Raw genomic sequence first — 26474 nt, 5'->3', positions numbered from 1 at the left:
AACTGGTTGAAGGGATGTCTCTCTAGCATTCCCCTCTCTTTCCAACAAGGTGGTATGGACTTTTCAAACCCAAGACTCGTGAAATCAGTTGGTGCACTATTGATTGCGAACACCATTTTCAGCCAACAATGTTGATCTCGCCTAGTTGAAAGGAAGGCCATTGGAATAGAGGCAATGTGCAATATTTTGTTCTGCAATGTCTCTTGCCTTCATTTTAAATACCTTTACCAATGGACCTCTTTTGCAGGTGGTAAGTTGTGCACCTTCATCTTCCACTTCTAGTATAACCAAGAATGTACGTTTGGAGGTTGCGATTGAATCAATTGGTAAATGCATTGTTTTGTCTATCTCCACTAGTATATGCAGTTTGTTTTGATCTTAGGACTAATCTATAAGCCCGTTGTTCTTTTATAAATTCTATTATAAATCTTATTATTTATTCAAGAGACAAGCCCTTCTTATTTGGATGGACATTGACACATTCCAATCCGTTTACTAGTAGGGCCCATAAAGTGAAGTTTCATTTGAGAATGTGAGGTATTTTAGGGTTTAGTATTACAATAATACCCTTCCAAATATTCGCCCACCTATTGAAACTTGTACATTTCTTGTGGTATGTTTCCATATAGGAGATGCTCTATCAATTTTGAATTTATCAGCTCCTTCCCCACCTACTGACTGTTGGCTGTTCCTGCAATCGAATTTCTTCCTATTATAAGAAACGAAATAAATTTAAATTAGAAAAAAAATAAGAAATACAGGCACTCAAGTGAAAAAAATAAAAGATACACAAATATTGCAAAAGAGGGCTAAACATGTTTCTTTATTTCGTAAGAAAAAAGATACGAAAAAACTTGAATTTTTTTATCCCAAACTTGCAAAGATTCATCGAAATCTTAAAAAAATCATTAAAAGACTCAAGAATAGGGTCAAATTCTTATCTTAGATTCTTAGATCTCCTTTGTGGAAGCTATCTCGCACCCCACAAATTGTCATCTTCAAAATTAATCACCTGCCTTTCGAAATGCCAAAATAGAGACCAAATGATATGTATTAACAATGAATGACCTCATAAAGTGTTGTTTCAGGGTTTTGTGGGAAAAAATAATATAATGCTATTTTTTTTAATCATATAAGTGAAATTTCACCTTTTAAAAGTTTTTAGTGAAAATCTGGGCACTGAATTTCAGGATGTGATCGGGTGCATGTGGGTGAGCACTCAGCAGGGGGTGCACAAATCCAGTAATAGTGTTAAACCATAACCATTTGGCTTGAGTCTATACTGTAAATTTAAAATGTCAAGTTTAAAAGTTCTGAATGTTAATCATAGCCCAAATATGTTATAAACTCTGAACTCGAGCAAAAAATTCCCTTTCGGACCTTATCATTTTTGTATGGCAGCTTGAAGGTCAAAAGAAAGGTGGAAAACTGGAAAGACAATGATTGAGGTCAGCCTCATTGATTGATGATGATGGTCCTTTGAAATCTCTGACATACAGATCCTATTGTTCTCTTGTGCTTTGGATTATTTTATTTTGGAGAGAAAAAAGGTAAAGAAAGAGCAAATTGGAAAATTGGTGTTTATAAGTGAGTAGAGCTGTTTTTCAGAAAATACAAGAAGATTTTCGATAAGTACTTTTCCTTAAAAAAACTGGCCCAGTGCAGGTTGTGATTAACTGCAATTAATGGTGGTTCTTTCTTTGTTTTTTCTCCTCTAAGTGGAACTAATACTTTAGAGTAATAGTTGTTTTGCGTACATGGTATACCAATTCGACCTTTTCAATTTTTGAAGGAGTTAAGGAACAGGGAGCCTTATTTACTAGGAGTATGGAGTGGCAAAGTAAAGTCATTGTGCAACCTATGAAGGAGAAATATGAGATTAAAGCCAACTTGTATGGAAGAGAATAAGTCATCACATGAAGTTATTGAACACCTCATCCAGACAAACCATTTAACCTCTAATGTAAAATGGGTAAATAAATCAGTGGGAATGCTACAGTTATTGTATGCAGTCCTTTACGTGTAATTAGCTCTACCTCCTTTTGAAGTAGACAAACATCAAAATTTTGTAACCAAGATATTCCACATTAGTACCTAGTATCTTTGTTAAAAATGAGGCTTTAAGTGCGAGTTTAGAAAGTAATGGACAGTTAATAGTGTGGTTAAAATTTATGCCAGGTTTTGGAAAATGAAATGCTAAACTTTAATTTGAGGGCTTTCATTTTAATCTCAGTTGAACAAGTCCAATGCTTTATCAGCATGGACTAGAGGTTATGAAACATTCTCACATATATTAAATGTGAACTTCCATTGGGTATTAATTTTTTTGAATTTCTAATGATTATTATAGGCACTAAAGTAATTCTTCTAATTATCATTTTTTATTGTGCCATTATTGTAGTTGAATATTTCCTTCTTTTATTCAAAAGTACTATGCAGTGTTATTTGCTTAAGTAAATAATTACAATTAATTACTATGAGCTAATTGTCGATTTATTAATAATAAAATTTGTAACAGTCCCTTCATCAGTTTTTCAACAAATTAGAAACTTTGTCATCTAATTATACAATTAATGAATAAATAAATTCAGTGTTATCCTTCCCGAGTTCAAAATGGTAATTTTCCTCATTAATGTCAGCTAACTTTTTGACCTCCTCAAGCTCACTCCCCAACAAATTGACTTTTGATCTTTGATCAATTGTCCACCATCCGTTTGATCACTTTGATCCATCATAATCTATAAATTCATCTTCTCACATGTAAATGTTAGTCACAAAATCTTCATGCAAGTGAACTGTCTTTTTTATCATTCAAAATCATTAAATTTTTGCTACTGAGTTGAGCATCCAAATATTATCAAAATCTTGAGCGAATCCCTTTGTGTGCACTCAATGAGAGTTTTGAGAAAATTGTTTTCATAACTCAGTGTGGTTCGCAGTTGGGTTTGGAATTAGAATCTAAGTTAATACCTTTATTTTTATTTCATTTTACAAATTTGAAGCGTGTACAATTATATATCTATGTAACCATCTTTCTTTGTGGGATTTTGCAGGCAGTAGCTCCGGAGCTAACCTTCTATGACAGCACCAAATGGTCATCAGAGATTATTTTAACTAGAGAGAAGTTGTTCCGTGCCAAAATGGATTTCAATTTAATGTTAGTACCATGAACTTTATGGTCAAACATGCATAAATTGAAAAGGGATGTATTTTATAATATAATTTAACATAGAAAAATGAATTTATTCACATACCATTTTCTCACATCCCTAATAAAACACAGATATATGCTTAGCTCTTTACTCTTTGAAGTTGAGGTATGTAGTTATATAATTCAACATTTGGTATAGTTATTTACTTAATACTAGGGCCATTTTTTACTTCCTGACAGGTATGCTGCAAAGGAAAATGATAGATGGATCCGTGGACTTGTCAAGGGGCTTACAGTTGAAAGTGGTTCAGGTCTTGCTATGCTTGATCCTGTAGACATATCGGGCGAATATTCTTGTGTTCAGGATAAGACTAGTATTTCTATCATAACAACAGATATCTATGTTCATCTTTCCTTCAGTATTTTGCGCCTTTTACTACGGTTGCAAGATGAGGCTGTCGCAGCATTACAATTTGGAAATGCAAATGTTATATCTTCTTGCACTCATTTTGATAGAATATGGGTAGACAGAACAGGTCAGTAGTCTAGTCTTTTATTCAGTAGATCCTGTGATATTACCTGCAAGTAGAAAATGTGTATTATAATAATTTTCTCTTCCAAGTTTCTGTTGACATTTGTGGTCTTTTTGTAATAGGAAATGGTTCTAACCAGCACATCACTCTTTGGAGGCCCCGTCCTCCTTCAAATTATGTTATTCTAGGTGATTGCATCACATCAGGGTATGTATCTACTTATTGGAGAGGTGAAGTGGTCTGTGTTGTATTACAGATCAAACCATTAATTTGTCTGTGGCATTGATTAGGTTCCTTTCCATTGGCCAGTCAGATCTAGTGGGCACTAAATGAACACTCTTAGATATATCCTATTTGAATTTCTGTAATAATTGTCTCTTTCACTTCATGAATCAAGCACATTATGTCCCCATAATTCTTGACATGCTTTGCAGATCTGTGCCTCCATCACAAGCTGTAATGGCAGTCAGTAATACTTATGGCCGTGTAAAAAAACCTCTTGGTTTCAAGTTGATTTGGACACTCAATAGTATGGTGGGGTTGGAACCTGAGTTACAGAAGCCTGATGGAGAGTCAGGGTGTTCTATATGGCTGCCTATTGCACCTTCAGGATATTCTGTACTTGGTTGTGTGGCACAGATTGGCAAATCCCCTCCATCAAATAGTGTTGTTTATTGCATTCGATCTGATCTTTTAACTTCCACTATGTATTCTGACTGTATATATTATGTTCCCCCAAATTCAAGGTAATAAAGTTGATCCCTTCTTTAGATTGTATTTCAATTTTTCCCTTTTGGTCAATGTTTGATAAACTTAAGTCACATGTTAGCATGTGAAGTGCTGTTCAAATAATATATTATATATTGTATCTGATATATTTTTCGTATGAGTTATATTATGTTGGTAGCTATATAATTTCATTGCTTGCTTAGTATATGCATTATTTGTTTTTATTGAAAGGAACCAAACTGGCTTCAGCATTTGGCGGGTAGAAAATGTATTTGGGTCTTTCCTTGCACTTACATCAATAGAGCCTCCCCCCAAGTCTATTGTGTGTGATCTGCGTGAAACACTGCGTCGAAATTATAATGAACGTGGTGTGCCTTCCAAAATATCAACTTCTGATATCAGTTCAGAATCAAATATTGGAAACAACCTCAGCTCAGATGGTAAACCTAGCACAGCTCGATCAGAAGGAACACTTTCTATGGCAAGATTGGGCCGTTACTATATATCAACTCCAAAGTTTGAACTGATATGGTGGGACAAGGGCAGTGAAATCAAGCGTGCTGTTTCCATTTGGCGACCTATACCACCTCCTGGTTATGCTTTTGTTGGTGACAGTATAGTTGAAGGGTATTTCTTTATTTCCCTATTTACTCTAAAACAGATAATTTTCAATCAGTGGTGTACTCCTTTGTATATCATAATTTTAAGTTGTGTAAACAAAAGTTATTTTCTTTGGTTGATGATTATACCTTGCTTGAACCTTCGATTCATGTCAATATTTTTTCTTGAATGAATCTAGATTGGACCCACCAGGATTAGGTGTAGTGCTACGCGATGATGATTCTGGATGTCTTGGAAAACCCACTGGCTTTAAGCAATTGCAGATGTCAGGAAAGAGTGGTGAGGATCTCTTCATTTGGATACCAATTGCTCCTCCTGGTTACGTAAGTTTAGGTTGTATAGCATCAAGATTAGGGGCTTCTGCTCCTGTAGATTCTTTCCGATGTGTACGAATGGACCTTGTAAGCCAGGCAAATATGTCCAAAAAAGCTGTTTGGAGCTTCTCAGGTCTGAGGGGATCACATGATTGCAGTCTATGGAGGGTTGAAAATCAGGTTTGTTAAGATTATAGTTGTATATCATCTTGAGATGAGTTAGTAATGGAACTCGACAAAGGGATTAGTCAAAGCTTTGTGTGTTTTCTTGTATAAGAAGGGAAGTGTGTAGCAGCATCACATTCTGTAACTTTCCACAGTTCTTGCATACACAGTTTCTGCATTTTGTATCGTCTTCACCATTTTATATTTAATATAAATTTAGCATTCATTTAAACTTTCTCTAAAAGAAGCAATATTTATTATCTGCTTATTTTACAGGCCAGTACATTTGTTGCACAACCCGAACTGAAGAGACCATCTAATCGTATGGCATATAGCCTTGTGGAGGCTGGGAAGCCCAAATTGCGTGAAAACTTTAATGCTGAAGTAAAGATCGGTTGCTTATCACTATCAGTTATAGATAATCTATGTGGAATGGTAAATATGACAAGTCTTGGCCAGTTTCTATTTTTAGAATTTTTTTGATGGAGTCGTAAATGCTTAATTAGTTTAGTTTAAAGTAGTTTCTATGTTTAGTGTAGCATATTGCTAAATGTAGTCCATTTTAATTCTCAACAGATGACACCTCTTGTTGATAGTACAATGACAAATATAAGCCTTGCTGCACATGGTCGACTGGAGGCTTTAAATGTGGTACTAGTTTCATCAGTGGCTGCGTCAAGTTTCAATACTCAGCTGGAAGCATGGGAACCACTAATTGAACCATTTGATGGGATTTTCAAGTAATTATGAAGGCTATGCTACTCTTTTGAATATGTGAAATGGCAGTTCTATTTTTTTTCCCTTTAATTTTGGAATTTTAGACATTGTCAAATGTTATTGCTTTAGAAAACTTAGCGGGAATGTAATGTGTGTTGGTCCAATCAGAGTTTCCCTGGCATGATTTGTTATATTAGTTGGAAGATTTCTCTCTTTGTTCCAACTTATATCTGATAGCATTATTTATTAAAATACAGGTATGAAGCATATGCTGCCAATCCTGATTTGCCACTGAGAGTTGGCAAGCGTATTCGAATCACAGCAACAAATGTAGTCAACTTGAACATTACATCGGCAAATGTGGAAACATTAATTAGCTCAACCCTTTCTTGGAAGAGACAAGTAGAGCATGAGCAACAGGCACGGATTGTAAAGGAGCTTGAAAAGGTGGTTGTACTTGTGAGACATAAATAATGTCCTTTCTTCCGATTTACTGTCTTCAGAGATATGTTTTGAACACTGTTTGGAATTGATAGATCCAATGAGGAGAACTAGCTAATCTTTCCAATCTATTTCAGGAAGCAAACAACAGTGCAGAATCTTTACCAAGTCCAAACTCATGTGCTTTAGAAGAAGATAATTGTGAGAAAGTGATCATAGAAAATCAACTTGGATGTGATTTGTATCTCAGACAGTACACCAACAATTTTCAAGACTTGGAGCTATTGAAGCCTGATAGAAGTGCTTTAGTGCACCTTCCACCCTTAAAATTTACTGATAGATTGAATGCTGTGACAGAGACAAATGCTTCACGTCGTTACGTTGCTGTTCACATTTTGGAGGCCAAAGTATGAAATATAGATTAAAATTTCTTTCTGTTTTCTCTGAATGTTCCTTGTGGCATCTTTCAGAATTAATCTCTCTTGTCCTTGCAGGAGTTGCCTTTGACTGATGATGGCAATGCATACAATTTCTTTTGTGTGCTCCGTTTAGTTACAACAAAGCAAACACCAGAGGATCAAAGCCCTTTCCCTCAGAGTGCACGGTCTAGATGTGTTAAACCATTCAGTTTGAAAAGACATGATTATTTAGTGGGTTCTGTGAACTGGAATGAAGTGTTTATATTTGAAGTTCCTAATCAGGTGCACATTTTTCTTCATAGATTTTTGAATGGAGCTGAAAAACCCAAACATTATGCAAATGATACATTTCTAGCTCTCTTAATGTACTGTTGTGTTTTGGCAGTGCGACTTTTCTTCCAGTTGTTTTTCTTCATTAAATGCAAATTTCTTTATGTCTTAACCATAATGATAACTTTTTAATGGGGTTGTATGAAAAGCCTAAATATTCATGTAGAACTTGACTGAAATGCTATGATTAGGAGTCATTCTTGCAATGAATGGAGCATTATTGCAAACTATGATGAGTGATTACTTGAAACAGTATATGATGAAGTATTGTGGCCTAGTGGCAATAAAGTTAAAACCATCATGGATGGAAATAAAAGAGGAAACAATGTTGGTGTCAACATACAATAAAGAGCAGATAAGTTGGATTAAAAAATACATTCAAATTGCTATTCAGAAGTACCATGGTTACAGGACTGTAATGAAAAACTAAAAGAAACAAACACAGTTATAGTAAGAAGGATAAATCTTGGTGTTGATCTGCAAAGCACAAGAAACAACAAATAGCCCTATAAAGGCAGAATACACCAGTAACACATGTTTTCTTGGGGTTGATTATTATCATATCTTGAAGAAACCTTTTTCTGTATTCCATTTCTTATAATAAGATTAAAAATAATTCTGTTGAAATGAATATTTTAGTTAATGTTCACATCCTATGAAGTGTCCTTTGAATTATGATGGGCCTTACCAGAATTCTCCCAATGAATGTTCCTATAACTCTGGGAAACATAGTTATTCACTTTTTTTAGTGTCATCTAATAAATGTTTCAGATTTCAACAGGTAAATAGTACATGGTATTTAGAACTTTGTAGTGTTTTCTTTATTTATCTCTACAAAATCTGCCAACAAAGAAATATTTAGTGAAAGATATCACTAATTTGATTGCTTTTATAGCTATTTAAGGATGTTGGCCCTAAGATTCAAATTGAGCCATGAAATGATTTTTAGAACGTTAGCAATAATTATTTCTGTGTATGATTGTGAGTTAGAGGCCCCCAAGAATTACTAATCATCCATTATTGATCTGTATCAATACTTTTATTCAATGAATAATTGAATTTATCAATATTGATGTTTGGTATACTCCATACGAAGGTTTTATCGACACAACATACTTGAAATTGATGCAGAGTGAACACAATTATGACTATGGTCATGTCTGTTAGTAGTCACTACTCAAGAGGATGCCTCAAATATGAATTTTCGTTTTGGACTAAATTGCAACAATAATTGGTTTGACTTTGTTTAATAAATTATGTGAAATCACAAATGGGTAGGATTTACTTACTATATTGCTAATTGTATGTGTCTCTGCAGGGTTTGACAAGCTTGGAGGTTGTAGTCACGAATCTTGCAGCAAAAGCTGGTAAAGGTAAGCATTGCATCACAAAATATTCAAATTTTAGCACCTGATTATCTATATAGCTCTAGATAACCAATTATAAGCTTCTTAATGTATAATGGTAGATTACTGTATTTTTCAGGTTTGCATCTATGTAACCTTATTGGGGATATGTTTTTTTTTTTTTTAATATTTTCAATTTTATTTTTTGATATGGTTGGTAATGAGTCATGATTGAACCGTCTTAAGTTTTCAGCGAATTGAAATACTAAAAACTAAATATACTAGTAGTGTGATCTAAATCATCCTGAAAACTCAATTATAAGTAATGTATGTCATTTAGGTATTAGTAATATGTAATTAAATCTACCGTTCAACTTTCTTTCCTGGCATAGCATTAGTTGCTGGCTTTTTTATGCCAATGGTAATCATGCTACAAGCATTTTATTCTAGGTTTACATTATATATTTATTATTTTTGGCAATTTTCCATACCTAATGCCACAAGGTATTTGGATAAGAAGATGACTGGCACTCTGACTTCAGAAGTAACTCATTTAAAGTGTCAAAACTGGTGGTTAGAGGAAAATAATGCCCTTAAGAGAGAGTCCAAAACATTCAGAAAGATAAGGGAAATAAGGGGGTTGTAGAAAAGGTATGCTGGGATAGGAAACTCTAAAATCACAACTTTTAAGTCACAGAGAAATGACATCGGGACCCCACTTAGAAATTTTGGATCTTTACAACTCTTGGCACATGATAGGAACAGGGGAAACAATGAAGAATAGAACTTAGACAAGCTTGACCAAGGGAGGCCTATTAGCAATCCTCTTAGAACAATTATATATATGATGGGCATTATTGTTAGAAAGTAAAGTCCACCAAGATAACTGAGAGGGTGGTGAATTAGTTATGCAATTAAAGCAACTCTCAATATCCTTATTATTTTTGAAACATGTAAATAGTAGATGCAACAACCATAGAAAGATAACCATACACAATAACACCAAATCTGTTAACTAGGGAAACCCTTGATCAAAGGGCAAACCCTGGTGGGGATGGTACCCACAGGATGATGTACTAATATAAAAGTTTCTTGTGAAAAGATGGACCATGTTAGGAATCAATTAAATACAATTAGTATATGAATCCTTGCTAGGAGACTTTGAATCTGTGTTACGAGATTCCAACCCTGTTAGAAGTTCTGCCTATCTTGTTAGGAGTTCAAAGGAAGATAGATGGACCCACTATCCAAACAACTTCAGTACTATCCTCACTTAATAATACAAGTGTACATCAACAACTATCCAACTGAAACTTCTCTTACCAAATACAGTTCTTTGTAACCTCATTGTGCCTGAATTACACTAGTCACTTCTCTGTTCCAAAAGATATTTGCATGTAAGTTCACACAATACATAACATCATATAATTTGCATTGGATACCTATCGACAAAGAAATGACCTTTCCTTTATACCAAGACCTAAAATAAGCTATTGAGTCAGCCTTGAGGGTTTCTCAATTTACAATAATAATAATATAGGACCAACTTAAGATATTATATCACATGTTACATTACAATATTACATCTTTTCACAATTACAAGGAATCCGTCAGTTCATAGTCTTCATAACTATCCTCAAACTGATAATCTGAATGTGCGTGATTAACCAAAGCATCTTCAGCATGTCTTCAATCACTATCTAAGTTCGCTCAACGAGATTCTGTCTTTATTAGGAGATACAATCTTGGCGTTAGTACCCACTTTCTTGAAATGCTTTCTAAAAGTTTCCTTCACCAAATCCTTCATAACTTTGTCCCATCTTCATATTGTCGTATGTACTCTTAATTGTAGCATCTAGACATACTCTAGAACATAATCCGATGTGCGTATAAGGTGATCTTCAATCCTCGAACCATGTGAAGCCAAACTCTGTTTTCTGTTGTGCTAGTCTTCACAAAATAATCAATATGTTGAGATCAATGACAAAGTTTGTCAAGAATGCAACACACAACCTCTGAATCATATCTCCAACATTGCTAGGATATTCCCCCATAGGAATACAGTCAACATTCATGCTAACAATCTTCCCCTTTGGCATTGATGGAAACATAGATGAAAAGTTCCATGAATACTAAATGTATCTCTACTGCATCTGCACCCCCATTCATGTTTTCCATGAATTTCATCTGGATTGTAACCAACATGCACAGGAAGGTGTTAATCTCTCCCATGTGTCATCATCTTTTGAAATTCTCGTCATCAATGATATCCTCTTCATCAATCAACATGAATCTCTCCCTTAAGCATATCTCTCCTTCATTTCTCATTGGATATATCAAGTATACTATACTCATCTATCCCCTAGAGATCAATCTTCCATGAATCTTCTTCCCCCATTGACATCAATCAATATACAGGGATGTTTTTCACGAGCTACTCTCCCCCTTTAACATCAATGAAAAAGGTATCATTATGTCAATTCTCTACTCATGATCTGCAATAAGCTCGTGTCCAAAGACATTGTTAAATATTAGTTACCAAAAATTGTTTATGACTCAACCCAAACACAGATACTCCTCCATAGAGGAAGCATCAGGTATCCAGTCTAGATAAAAGCAATAGTGATATGTTACCACTAGACTGATGCAATGTCTGCATCAACTACTCAAAAGTAGGTTGGGGCATGGCTTCAAGCATACCTCTCTAAAAAAGTGATACTTAATAGATATATGCTTTGTCCTTGTGTAGTGCCTACCCCTAGTTTGCTTTTTGTTATATTGCCAAATTCTTTTAGGTTAGTTTACATGGTTGTGCAATTTGATTTAGTGGTACTTGGTTACCTGATTTGGTTGATACCATTCACATGTTTGGATTATATATTTGATGAGCTACTTTATACTCGAATATCTGATGTGTTCATGGTTGTTCATTTGATGATGATGTTTTGCATACTTCATATAGTGATTTTACTTGCTTTTATGATGACAATTATATGGATGATTTATATATGGTGTATGGTTACTCACCCCATACTTGCATCTGCATGGTGTACATGTATGTTTTACTTTGTGTTTGACATTGAGGGAGGGAGTTGTAGTTACTTGCTAGTCAGGATCTACACGATGTACCACTCCCCGCCATTGCTTGTTTAGTACATATATATGTACATGTTCGTCTTTTATGCATATTGCAAGTACCAGACATCGACTACTCTAGATTGCCAGGATGAACATGCCCTATCACAGAATCTCAATGGTAAAAGAGGGGAGATAGGTCTCAAGTCCAAATCCTACATCTAAGCTTAATTGTCCTAGAATAAAGGGCAAGTACCTGAGTTCTTTACCTTTCCAAATTCATCAAAATGACGTTAATTCAAGATTTTTAACATTTGAGTTTGATTCATACTTTGTCTTTTAGACGAGATTTCTGATTGAGTTTGTGGGTATGTTGTGATTTTCAAGTATAATTAAATCAACGAAAGAGATTATTAAGTGATTTAATTAAACGGAAATTTTATAAATAAAAATCAATTTTATAATATTTAATTGGTTGAGAAATTAATTAAATGGAAGAAATAAATTTAAAGATTTAGTTAGACTAAATTTGGCGCAATTATATTTGTTTAATTTAACAATAATAATATTTAGAAGTTGCATTTAAATAATGGACTGTAAATATTATTATTAGTGAAATTAATAAATTAATTTAAATAAAGTTTACTCTAATTAAAGGAAATTTTTTTTTTTTTTTAAAGAGAGGTCTTTTAAATGTTCAAAAACCGGAAACCCAAGGTAGAGTTAAACTATTTATTAAGAGATTCGAGCTCATTTCTACATAGGTTTTGGGGAACAAAATTTTGATTTGTTGCAAAAAGATTTGTTGAAATTTTCAGAGGGTTTGGATTTGCATGCATTTACAGGTTGCCTCAAATATTAGCTATTGTTTTGACTCTTGAGGTAGAGTTTGAGAACACATTGTAGAATTTTATTGTTATTGAATGGTGTGTCAAATGTCTTATTAAAACACAAAGTGGGAATAATTTAAATAAAGTTTATTATAATTAAAGGTAGGGAATAAAATAAATTAAAATAATAAAAAAATATTTTAAAGAGAGGCTTTTTAAATGTTCAAAAATCGGAAACCCTAGGTAGAGTTAAACTCTTTATTAAGAGTTTCGAGCTCATTCCTACACAGGTTTTGGGGAGCAAAATTTTGATCTGGAGCAAAAAGAATTGTTGAAAGTTTCGGAGGGTTTGGATTTGCATGCATTTACAAGTTGCCTCAAATATTAGCTATTGTTTTGACTCTTGAGGTAGAGTTTGAGAACACATTGTAGAATTTTATTGAATGGTTTGTCTACTTCATGTCTTCCTAGGTGCTTGCATAATGCTTATTAATTTGTTGTATTAATTTTTGGATAAAGAATTATGTTGTAGAGTTTGAAAAAGAAAACTTATTAATCAAGAAAACGTGAGTGATGAAAACTGTAGAAAAATTTAGAAAATTATTATGATTGTATTTTTTTAAAGCCCTTTCTAATATAGGGAAAATTTGATTACAGAAAATTGAAAGAAAACAACAAATTGAACAACTAGAGTTTGACCTTTAAATTTGTTATGTGATCATCATAAATTTTCTAAATAAAGATAAATATTCTTCTTATATCTAAAATACATTAATTGCAAAATTTATTGGAAAAGCAAAAGATTAATTGAGAGGAAAGCATGTTGTAGTTAAACTTATACATGCATGTGGAAATAAATATACTAAATATAGAAAACTAAGTATATCATGGTTGCATGATTTGAGAGATCAAAGGTATGCAAAAATACTAATTGCATATTTATATTTATCTTATAAAAATATAATATAATTTTTGGATTTATTTATAAAAAAATTTAAAAAAAAAAAAAAAAAAAAAACTTTATTATTATTATTAATTATTAATCTCAGAAATTTTAAAAAAATATTATTGATTTATTTTTGACGTTAAATAAATAAATACTACTTATTTTCTTCTAAGTAGGTTTTTAAATATTAATTTTAAAAAAAAATTCTAAGTGGGTTTTAACTTGTTATATATTTATTGATGCAAGTGGAGTTATAAGTTGATAAATATATATTTGTGATGTAGCTATATGTTGAGAAGAGTTAAGTTAAATTATATAATCATCTAGTTATGAATATTTAAATATTATGACAAAAATTGTAAATAGTTTAATTATAATTATAATTATAATTTCAAGTTTGAGTTATCTCAAGTTGCATTATGAATTAAAGGAAAAGTAAATATTAATATTAGACTTAAATAGAAGTCAAACTAATATTTTAGAAATAAAATTAATATTAAGATTTACTCTAATATACATTTATGTTATTAATTAAATCATTCATGATTTAAGATTATTGAAATAAACAACATGATAATATAGCATGATTGATATATTATCCAATTGTGAAATGATTATGAAATGAAAACTTGAATTTGACAAATCAATTTTTATGGAATTATATTTAAATTTATTTTTGACTAAATAACTACACTTGTTTTAATGTATGTCGAAATGTCATGTTTTATCTTGTGATTTTTTTTTGGGGGAAACCTAGTAGTTCAGACAAATAGGATTGTTTACCAGAGGCTTTAGAAGTGATCGTTTTATGATGTTGCTATCTGATGTTATTTGATCATGATTATTTCATTCCCAACAATGTGCAATATTCATGTGTTTCTGTGATGAGATTGTGTTCTTTTTTATAAGCTCATGTATTGTGATTTTCTTGGTGTAACCCATGAGATTTTTGATTAGTTATCTATTCCAGTTGCTTGTATAGGACTGAGGTGAATATTGTAATTTATGTATTGGTGCTTTCCAGTTGCTTGTATAGGGTTGAGGTGAATATTGTGATTTTATGAGATATACTTTTATGAGCTTAGGGTAGGTTATCTATGTATATGTTGGGAAGTGGCTTGCAATGGAGGCCAAAGCCTTAAAGAGGCTGCCTAGGTAATCCATTGTAAGTTGTATTAATAAATGATAACATTTCATCAATGGGGTTAAAATGAATTAACAAGAGTTAGTGTATTACCTCGCCCATGCCTGGAGCACTAGTACAAGCTAGGATGGGAGTAGAGAGGATGCTTGGTTGCAACCTTGCCTTGTTAGTATGCCTTCTTTGTAAGAAAGAATATTGATGTTGCATAAAGTCACTAGGGGGGCGGAGTCTAGAGAGACTACTAGGGTAACCTTAGCGTTGATTCATGTGATGACACTTGCCCACATGCATATTAGGTTTCCTATGTGTCTTTGTTGCCTCTAGGATTAGATGTTACTTGTGTACTTGGTACCTTTGAGATAGATTGCTATCAGGATTCCTTGACCTAGATTCTTTTTATGACTTTTAGATTGTTATTCGTTTGGGACTTGAGTTTATCTCCTCAGTACAGTGGGAGTGGGTCATTTAGGATACCACGAGGTTGGGTGGTAGTGTTTCTTATACCACTGAGATCCGATAGCTGGATGCTGATGCTGTATGCACCTTGTGCAGTTGTTCTATTCTTGTAATGTCCCCACTAGTAAGGACAATAATACTTGCAAAACCAAGGTTAGAATTTATACAATAATAAAATATATTTTACTATTCTACCCTCTATCCTAACCCAACCCTAAAGACGTTTCTAGATCGAGTTTCCTAACCCTTAGTTATTCAACCATCTTTTCTAAAATGCACCCTTTAAGGTTCACATATGCATATGTTGACACCAGTAGAATATTCCTTCCATTATACTTCCTTGAGCATGTTGGTCAGATGGAGATAATTCTCGCATGCCGACATTATAGAGGTTGTATCCATTAGGCAGTGTTCGGCCAAATGGGTGTTGCACCCATCTCTAATACCAAATCTTATATCCATCTCTATTGTGTCAGCCAAAGAGGTAGCTATACCTATCTCTGATACTGACATCAATAGAATTGCCATTTACTTTATCATATTTACCAAATGAGAATGGACCCATCTCTGATACAAAATATGTGAAGCAATAACCTTGGATCATTTCATGGCAATCACAATGAATGCCCTCCACCAAGACATGCTTGGATCATAATATGACATTCTTCACAAATGTCCTCCACCAAGACTTGCTTGGAGCATATATGTTTAATAATTATATTTTTTGTTCTATTGTGATCTAATTTTATAAATAATTATATATAAGCACCATATGTTATATTTGCATATATGGAGTTCATATATTTATATTCATTTACTTAATAAATATGGAAGAACCTCAATAATACATCATAAAAAAATATACATATATTATTCAATATTGGTATTGATGGAAATTTAGCATACCATCGACTCACCTTTGTGGGCTTAGGGACCTACGTCTTTAAGCATACCTCACCTTCGTACTATATTCTTTTGGCATGTAACTTGTAGACTTGCAGGCCGACGTTTCTGCTGAGCACGTGACATTTTTGATGACTTGATTTAGTGGCAAGCAGTTCATTAATCATTATTACCATAATCTCCTTCATGAATACACATTGTCATCGCTCTCGTCTTACTGAAGGGCTTTCAACTTTGACAGTGGACACTTATGTGTAAGGGTTTTTGATTGGTTATGTTGGATGGAATTATTTAACGTTCCCCTTGCCTTGTTGTATGCTTCAGACCTTACAACTCCCTCTGCTACAAGTATGCCATACTGGTTGCGGTGGATGTGATGACTTTGATGGGCTCCTTGGCTACATGTGACTATTAGTCAAGCTCCCTTTTTTGGTGGTTTATGCTCTTTTCTCTTTTCCTGCACTCATTTAATGTTGAGTCACACGTTATATATACCCCTTATTGCCATTGGAGGTGACTTGTAGGGGTGTTCGGAGTATGGATTCCATATTATAGAATAATTAAGGTTTTAAGGGAATAATAGATGATTACTTTATTATTTATTCCTTCCATCCTTTTTTATTTTTTGTAGTTCATTTTATCTCAATGTATAACATTGATTTATTGATAAATGTTAGGTGTACCTTTAGATAATTGATTTGATATATGTGAAATTGAATTATATTTTATGCTCTAATTTTATATATTCAATATATTAAATCTCTAAATGAATTTATATCTATAGTTGTTTAACAACTATACTAATTCATAATCAATTAGTTATTTATATATTATTTAATATTATATTTTATTATTAGAGGGGTTGTTACAATTCTTCTTCTCTTGTGATTATGTTCTATGGTCATATTCTAGTATATTGTACATTGATTATTTTAGATCTCATGGTATGTTGTATCTTATAATAATGTATATTCTTTTAGCATTTCGTACATGTGATTATAGAAAGGATGATTATGCATTTTGGTTATGCCATGTGGCATCTTATGTACTTGTATATTCTTTCATGTGATTTGATACCTATGGTTATTCTATGAAATGAACTTTGTTTACTTATCAGATGTAATCTTAATATAACTTATGTGTGTGATTTAATGTTATGGAACCCTTGAGAGATGTAACTGTTATACTATTGCTTATGTATGTATATGAGTTATTGCTTTTGATATGTTATCTCTTGTTGTATTAATCTTTAAAAAATTATTGTTTAGCAAACTTAGTTACATTATAGGTTAATTTCTCTTCGGTTCCCTGGTAGGACATTACACTTAGCATGTGACACTGGATTCTTTGACATTTCCCTGTACTTGTATTATCACAATGTATGATATCAGGCTTTATAAACTCAATTCCAATGTCTTTCAACATTTGCTTCATCGAAATAATTTGATTACAATTGCTTGCTCCTGCTACATACTCTTCTTCTTCCATACTCTCTGAAATAGTCCTGTTTCCTACTTAGTGAAGAAACCAATCATCCTCCCAAGAAAAATGCTCCACCACTGGTCTTTTTTTGTCATCTACACGACCCAATTTGCATCGGTGTATGTACTTAAAGTAAAACCATTTGATGTGTCATACCATAAGCCATAAATAGGTGCACCCTTCAAATATCTGCAAATTATTTTTATGGTTGCATAATGTGTCTCTTTAGGATCTGCCATAAATCTTGCCACAATGCCAACTGTATTAGCTATATCGAGTCTAGTATGTGTCAAATATTGCAATCCATCAATCATAGATCTGTAATTTTTCTGTTCAATAGCAGGTGATTCATCTTTGCTAGTTAATTTACATCTAGTTATCAGAGGTTGTCCAACAGGTTTACAACTTTCCAAACCAAATCTTTTTAATAAGTCTTTAAGATACTTAGACTGTGATATGAAAATACCATCATTGTTTTGTACAATATGCAATTCCAAGAAATACTTCACCTCCCCAATCATACTCATCTCAAATTCTTTCTTCATTTCTTCTAAAAATACCTTACTTGCTTCATTATTATGTCCAAAAATAATGTCATCCACAAATACAACAATTAGTAATCCTTTATCATCTTTTCTCAGATACAAGTTACTATTAGCATTACCTTTCACAAATCTTAAATTTGTCAAGTTTTTGTCCAATCTTGCATACTAGGCTCTAGGTGCTTGTTTCGGTGCATACAGTGCCTCTTCAATCTGTAAATCGTACCATCTTCATCTGTCAAAGGAAAATTGTCAGGCTGCTCAATGTATACCTCTTCTTAGAGTTCTCCATTTAGAAAAGATGATTTGACATTCATTTGATAAAAATTTAAAGTTCTTGTTAGCTGCATATGCCAAAAACATTCTTACTACTTCTAATCTAGCAACAAGTGCAAAAGTTTCTTCAAAGTCAATTCCTTCTTTTTGTGAATAACCTTTACAAACCAATCTCGCTTTGTTTCTTACAAGTTCACCTTGTTCATTCATCTTGTTTCTCAATACCCTTTTAGTTCCAATATTCTCATCCTTAGGTCTAGGAACCAATTCCCATGTTTTGTTCTCCTCAATCTGCTCTAATTCTTCTTTCATAGCTTTAATCCAATAGTCATCCTTGCAAGCTTCCTCAACATTCTTAGGTTCAACTTGAGAAATTAAACATAGTTCTTGTACCTTATTTCTTGTCATCACTCCTTTGACTCTGCTTCCAATGATCTGTTCGGCAGGGTGGTTCTTTATCAAATTTCTATTAGGTGTCACTATCTCAACTCTGATTTTTGTTCTAGGTTTAGATCTTGATTCTTCTCTTTGTTCTTCTCTGTGCACTTCTCTATAAATTTCATTCTGCAAATCAGTCACAATCTCGTAAAATAATTCTTGTTCAACATTCTATTTTTTAGGCCTTGGATTAGTTTCTTCATCAAAATTAGTATCAAGTAGCCTTTCCTAAATTCTAAACTTTTTATCAACTCTCACATTAGCACTCTCAACAATAGTCTTAGTTCTTTGATTAAAATATCCTCATGCCTTACTTTTCGATGAATATCCAAAGAACATACCTTCATCACTTCTTGAATCAACCATATCATCATGTTTTTTAATGTAACATCTACTTCCAAAGATTCTAAAATACTTCAGAGAAGGTTTATGTCTAAACCAAAGTTCATAAGGTGTCTTACTAGTGGCTTGTCTGATTTGTATTCTGTTCATAGTGTATATTGTTGTATTTACTACTTCTCTCCAAAAGATCTTAGATACATTGTTTTCAAGCATCATTGATCTTTCTGCCTCTGTTACTATTATGTTTCTTGTTTTTGCTATCCCATTTTGTTTAGGTGTCTTAGGGGTTGAATGTTGTCTACTTATACCATTAACTTCACAAAAATTGTTTAACTCATTTGAAGTAAATTTTCCTCTATTAGATTTCAAATATCTAATTTTCAAACTAGATTAATTCTCAACTCTACTCTTAAATATCTTAAATTTCTCAAAAGCTTCAAAATTTTCTCTAAGAAATGCTTTCCACATCATTCTAGTGAAATCATTAATAAGAATCATAAAATATTTTTCACCATAGAATGCTCTTTTCTTTGTAGGACTACTCAAGTGTGTGTGCACAATCTCCAACTTTGCTGGAGTAGTAATTTTCTTACTTGGAAATTAACTTTTATTCTGTTTTGCCATTACACATTCCTTACATACCATGTATGTTTCACAATCTTAGGCAAATCTCTATCTGCAAATGTAGAATTGACCTTCAGAATGTTATCAAAGGTGATATGACAAAATCTCTTATGCCACAACCTACTGTCATCCACCTTAGCAACTAAACTGTAATGTCCCCTTTTTAGCATTCATAGCATGATGTTGTCGTTAGCCTATTTCCCCACGGTCCCGTAGGCTAACTAGGACATTAAAGGGGCTTAGAGGCTATTTGGCCTAGTTAGTTTCAGTTGCAAGTCTTTTTGAGGGGTTTTGAGGCAACTTTGGGCATACTTACTATTTATAGTAAGTCATCTTGGATATGGTCGGACATCCAGTGGTAGCGGTATGTCGATGTTAATTGTTTAAAATTGGCAAGAAGACTTGTTTATCATTGATAAGATTTGTTATGCATTGATAAAGCTATTTTATAAAATTAAATTTAAATATTTAACTTTATTAATGCATAGACTATAGTTTGTGGGAAATATTTAAATTAAAAGAGTCCCCTTTATTTTATAACACATTGGAGACATAAGTTACATAAAGGGAGTGATGTTTTATCCCACATTGAGAAAACGAAGGATTGAGCTCTTGTGAGAACATTATAAAAGAAAGGGAAGAGCTTCTTTTTAGTATGCTTGGGAAAATCAAAGAAATTGAAAAATTTTCTGGAGATCATGTCTCAATAGTTTGAAGGACGAAATCCCTTCAAGTTGAAAATCTTGATGCCATTGAAAGATATGGTCTTGAGATTCAATAGGGTAGTAGTCTGAGAAAAGTAGATACGAAAAAGCAGCCCGAAAAAGCGGAACTGAAAAAGCAGGCCGAAAAAGCAGTCTGAAAAAGCGGAACCGAAAAAGCAAGCCCGAAAAAGCAGTTCGAAAAAGAAAATCGGAAAAGCAAAACAGAAGGGGCAGCATTGAAGAAAATTATTACAGCCATCTACAACGAGGTTCCTTTATTAGTATTGTTTTTTTAGGGTGTTATAAGTTTCAGCTGTAAGTGTGCATCATACCAGCATTATCATTTTGTAATCCATGCAAATGCCAAAGTCTTGGCCATATTTCATGAGCATTGTATTTTTTCATTGCAATTAAGAAGATAATAGTTACTGGTGTCATTTAAGCAATTTAATATCATTATTTATTAGCGAGTTAGTTTGCATACCAACTGTTTGTAAAAATGCCAGTTGGCTGTAGGTGTTCATTTCTCATGCTTAGATCATATATATGCACTGAATATTGTCAAAATTAGTAGCACACTCATGTTAGGTCATTGTGTAGTCCATTATAGTCTTCTAGCACAAGATTCTCATTGATGCAAAATTGTAAAAAGAGTCATTTAAAGCCAGCTGAAATACTATATCAGTCATACATCCCTTGCATGTGAATTGTTTGATGAAATTCCTTGAGCCTTCATTAGCATTTTTTGAGAGTAGATTTGAGGAGGGTTATTACAGTGGTATCAGAGCTTGCTTGCAAAGTGTTTGACGAAATGTCAAACCACTGAAGTAGAAAGATTTTTGGTGTTTGAAGAAGTTATAACCTATTGGGGTTATTACAGTGGTATCAGAGCTATAAGTCCTGCCATCCTATGGAGGTCTTATTTGGAATAGCCAGATAGAGAGAAAAATATGTTTGACAACATGTATATCAGTTCGGATCAGGGAAAGGAAAGATTCTTATAGATATTAGACACCTTGGCATAGGGATAGTGATTAGCAGAGCAGAGAGCACAGGAACAGAGTCAGAGATTGGAGCTTATGATGCAGATGATGGCTCGTCAAATGGGGTTGAATGCTAATGTGGGTGGAGGAAATAATCAGAATGGTAATAAATAGGATGGGACACGTAATGGAGGTGAACAAGTTGGGAACAATTTCGGTCATGCACCCAAGCAAGCTAGGACAGTGAGTTTGAGGCCCATGATTCCCACATTTCCTCCTAGAGCCCCAGAGCAGCCCGTACCAGAGCCCCAGATCACTGATATACAGGACCAGTTGAGGAGAGATTGGGAAGCCGGAGGTCCAAATTTTACTGCTGCAATTACCTTTAGGGAGTATATAGATGTGCGGATGAAGCATATGCCACGTGGACATGACAGGAACCAGAGCTATGAGCTACGGAAGAAAGTAGGGAAACTTCAGTTACCATATTATGATGGCTCGGGGAAGTCTACAGCAAGAGCTTGGGTTCAAAATCTTGACACATACATTCAAATGATTCGTATGCCTGAGCAAGAAGCTATTAAGTATGCAGCAATTCACCTGGATGGGTTAGCACACGAGTGGTGGCATCATGGTATGGTCACTATGGGTCATGCACACATTACCTCATATGTGGAGTTTAAGGAGAGACTGATTGAACGTTTTGATAGGCCTAAAGATCGTACCTTCCTTATGACAGGCAGAAACTTGTATGAGGAGTTTAACAGACATGCTGATTCGATACAGGGAGACATTAGCATATCTTCAGGTAATGGTTTATCTCCATCATCTTCACAGGTAGAAGGGGTTACAGACGTTGTGCAGGTTGAGCCAGAAGGTGATATCACAGGCACACCGGATTGTGCGATTGACGCAGATAGTGATTCCAGTATAGTTGGGCTGGATGAAGTTACAGCAGTTGAGGATACTATCAAGTTTGAGGATAGTACAGTTGATCAGAAAGTGAGCATTCAGGACTTTGCAGAAAGTGAGTATCAGGCACAGTTGGATGCTTCTTCACATGAGATAGAGGCTAGTAGCTCTTTACTTGGTTTGGCATACCAGCTGAAGACAAGGGACAAGAATATTGTCACGGCTTTATCTCATCATGATAGGATACATGGATTGATTGAGAATCAAATTTGGATGATTCAATTGTAGGAGAGACAGAAAGGAGTCAAAACAGGTTCTTCTTGTGACGACTTACAGCAGATCAACGAAGGCATGGAGGCAATGAAGTTGGCTCTCCAGGATTCTGAGAGACATGTGGACGAGCGTTGTGAGTTCAATTCGGGAGTTAGCTCATATAGCAAGGACTCAGTTTCCTTTTACAGTCGGGTCACATATTGATGATGATATGAGTACGTCTAGCATTCACACTCCGGATTCAGAGACTGTAGATAGGTGCATGAAGTCAGTTGGTATTGTTCACATTACTGAGGTGAGAAGTTTACTTGAATTGCCAGTCGATTTCCGTTCATGGATTAGATGTTGGGATCCTTATCTTAGTACTTGGGATCGTTTTGACCGGAGATATTTATCATTCTTTGGTAGTAGTATCTGTTGCACCATCATGGACTTGATTAGTAGCTTGCCAGGTGTAGTTCTCATCCATGCCAGCAGCTTGTTTGATGCTGGAATTAGTTTTTACACACTTTTGTTGGGCATTGTTCATGTATCCAATCGACCATTCTTGTTGGAATGGGTTGATGATCTCTCAGATATGACAAAGTTTATAGAAGAGTCCCAGGATTTGATTATTACAGATGACACCCAGGGGGATGTTGTGGACAATTTTGAGGACTTAGTCTCCTCAACAGTTTCCTTTGATACAGAGGTTTATGTTGATGCCTCAGTCACTCCATTTGATGAGACAAGTTCAGCAGTTGGACTGCAAAATTTGGATGGCAGTATTACAGATGATAGCCATTCTGAGGTTACTCCTTTGGAAAGTGTACCAGGGGTAGAGTATAGGAGTTTGACCAGTCAGCACAATCATGTGTCTAGTCAGCTGAGAGTTTGCGAGCAAGACATTTCTATCACTTGCGAGCATTTCGATGTTGCGCGTCAATTGTTAGCAGTTTATGGATGGGGTTCTCTTGCTAGTGATGAGCAGGGAGGCAGTTATCTTTCCTTGACAGAGATCCACTCTTTATGGGAGGCTATTCGGATTCTAAGACAGAATTATATGCAGTTGGTAGCTGATAGAGATTATCTTATGCAATGGGGGAGTACATCATATGACGTATTATTGGTCAAGGAAGATGAGGTGAGTAAGCTTACTCAGCAGCTTGAAGTGACTTCTGAGCTTCTTGAGAGTACACAGTTGGCTTTCGAGGAGTCACAGTTTCATTTAGCTGAGGTGACCGTGGAGTTGGAACGACTTCAGTCTTTACCAAATTCTGTACAGTCACTGACCGTGGTGTCTAGTGATCCGAGGATGTCCATGGTCGAGGTTGATAGAGGCAATGGAGATGAGGATATATCTATCCATGACACTAGTATTGGCATATTTGGTCCATTTCCACTGGAGGCAGGTTCAGCTGAGTTGGGCGTTGCAGTTGAGCATTGTGGTATGTTTGACTTGGAGGGCACAAAGACTAGTGATGTTGTTGTTGATTCTGCACTCTTGGCTATATCATCCTCTGACTTAGCTGACGATCAGTCACAGTTGGTTGTATCACGTCTGCAGGATGAGTCTTTGACTAGGATTGGTTCTTTTTACCGGCATTATACTGTAGGATATGTTCATCGGTTTGCTTTTGATCCATGTGTTGAGGAGTTGATGGAAGACAGGTTTGGTCTGGGCTCACGTTTTTGCTATCTACCGTGTAATGACTATTCACCATCAGCAATGCATGGTTGTTATGGTTATGAGACAGTGACCGGTGATCTGCAGAGTTGTGTTAATTGCAGTAGGTGTGCAGTGTGTGGATTCTCTGTATTTGGTGCAGTTTCATGCGGGAGTATTCATCGTTGTTGCAGAATTGTATTGTACATTCCACATAGGCTAGTGGGATGTGTTGATGGTATTTACTATGTTGGCAGTTTGGGTTATCTACTCTACTTGGGTTCTAATATTTCGAGAGCTTGTTTCTCATGGGTTCCTGACTTTGGAGTTTGGGTGAGTTGTATTCGCCAATTTGATTATGGATTCCTCTTGGTTAATTTTCAGAGGTTGTTGCAAGAGCCTATCTTGACTGATAGCAGTATAGTTCATTACTACATTTGGGATCCAGGTGGATTGATTGGGTTGTTGTTCGACCATTGCTAGGGGACAAGCAATTTTGGGAAGGGCGGACTGTAAATGTCCCCTTTTTAGCATTCATAGCATGATGTCGTTAGCCTATTTCCCCACAGTCCCGTAGGCTAACTAGGACATTAAAGGGGCTTAGAGGCTATTTGGCCTAGTTAGTTTCAGTTGCAGGTCTTTTTGAGGGGTTTTGAGGCAACTTTGGGCATACTTACTATTTATAGTAAGTCATCTTGGATATGGTCGGACATCCAGTGGCAGCGGTATGTCGATGTTAATTGTTTAAAATCGACAAGAAGACTTGTTTATCATTGATAAGATTTGTTATGCATTGATAAAGCTATTTTATAAAGTTAAATTTAAATATTTAACTTTATTAATGCATAGACTATAGTTTGTGGGAAATATTTAAATTAAAAGAGTCCCCTTTATTTTATAACACATTGGAGACATAAGTTACATAAAGGGAGTGATGTTTTATCCCACATTGAAAAAACGAAAGATTGAGCTCTTGTGAGAACATTATAAAAGAAAGGGAAGAGCTTCTTTTTAGTATGCTTGGGAAAATCAAAGAAATTGGAAAATTTTTTGGAGATCATGTCTCAATAGTTTGAAGGACGAAATCCCTTCAAGTTGAAAATCTTGACGCCATTGAAAGATATGGTCTTAAAATTCAATAGGGTAGTAGTCTGAAAAAAGCAGATGCGAAAAAGCAGCCCGAAAAAGCGGAACCGAAAAAGCAGTCCGAAAAAGCAGTCCAAAAAAGCGGAACCGAAAAAGCAGTCCGAAAAAGCAGTTCGAAAAAGCAAATCGGAAAAGCAAAACAGAAGGGGCAGCATTGAAGAAAATTATTACAGCCATCTACAACGAGGTTCCTTTCTTAGTATTGGATTTTTAGGGTGTTATAAGTTTCAGCTGTAAGTGTGCATTATACCAGCATTATCATTTTGTAATCCATGCAAATGCCAAAGTCTTGGCCATATTTCATGAGCATTGTATTTTTTCATTGCAATTAAGAAGATAATAGTTGCTGGTGTCATTTAAGCAATTTAATATCATTATTTATTAGCAAGTTAGTTTGCATACCAACTGTTTGTAAAAATGCCAGTTGGCTGTAGGTGTTCATTTCTCATGCTTAGATCATATATATGCACTGAATATTGTCAAAATTAGTAGCACACTCATGTTAGGTCATTGTGTAGTCCATTATAGTCTTCTAGCACAAGATTCTCATTGATGCAAAATTGTAAAAAGAGTCATTTAAAGCCAGCTGAAATACTATATCAGTCATACATCCCTTGCATGTGAATTGTTTGATGAAATTCCTTGAGCCTTCATCAACATTTTTTGAGAGCAGATTTGAGGAGGGTTATTACAATCGTATCAGAGCTTGCTTGCAAAGTGTTTGACGAAATGTCAAACCACTGAAGTATAAAGATTTTTGGTGTTTGAAGAAGTTATAACCTATTGGGGTTATTACATAAACATGCCATCTTAGTAGGATTCAACTCAAATACATTATTTCTTGTGCTTGTACTAGTACCGATCGATTTTCCATCTTTGTCTTTGATAATACAGGTCTTCTTTGTAAACTGCAAATTCCTTGTCCACTAGCTATCCAACACCAAAAGATTATGTTTCAAACCATCAACAAAGTAAACATCATCAGTA

General features: G+C 34.5%; 1 protein-coding gene across 1 annotated transcript in view; it reads left to right on the top strand.

The window, feature by feature from the left end:
• LOC149580147 (calcium-dependent lipid-binding family protein) overlaps positions 1-26474 on the top strand; it is a 321232-nt gene that overhangs the window by 230672 nt on the left and 64086 nt on the right. Inside the window, exons 37-48 of the mRNA XM_089789740.1 lie at positions 3054-3157; positions 3392-3687; positions 3807-3891; positions 4119-4430; positions 4645-5040; positions 5213-5528; positions 5790-5948; positions 6090-6253; positions 6488-6677; positions 6809-7078; positions 7166-7372; positions 8739-8793. Coding sequence (XP_089645866.1) covers positions 3054-3157; positions 3392-3687; positions 3807-3891; positions 4119-4430; positions 4645-5040; positions 5213-5528; positions 5790-5948; positions 6090-6253; positions 6488-6677; positions 6809-7078; positions 7166-7372; positions 8739-8793 — 2554 coding nt within the window. The remainder of the gene's footprint in view (positions 1-3053; positions 3158-3391; positions 3688-3806; positions 3892-4118; positions 4431-4644; positions 5041-5212; positions 5529-5789; positions 5949-6089; positions 6254-6487; positions 6678-6808; positions 7079-7165; positions 7373-8738; positions 8794-26474) is intronic.

Source organism: Cupressus sempervirens, chromosome 1 (genome assembly GCF_028749045.1).
Source record: "Cupressus sempervirens isolate cs-2001-9-10 chromosome 1, ASM2874904v1, whole genome shotgun sequence".
NCBI classification, from domain to species: domain Eukaryota; kingdom Viridiplantae; phylum Streptophyta; class Pinopsida; order Cupressales; family Cupressaceae; genus Cupressus; species Cupressus sempervirens.
Note: the sequence above shows the minus strand (reverse complement) of the source record. Positions and strands in the feature narration are given on the sequence as shown.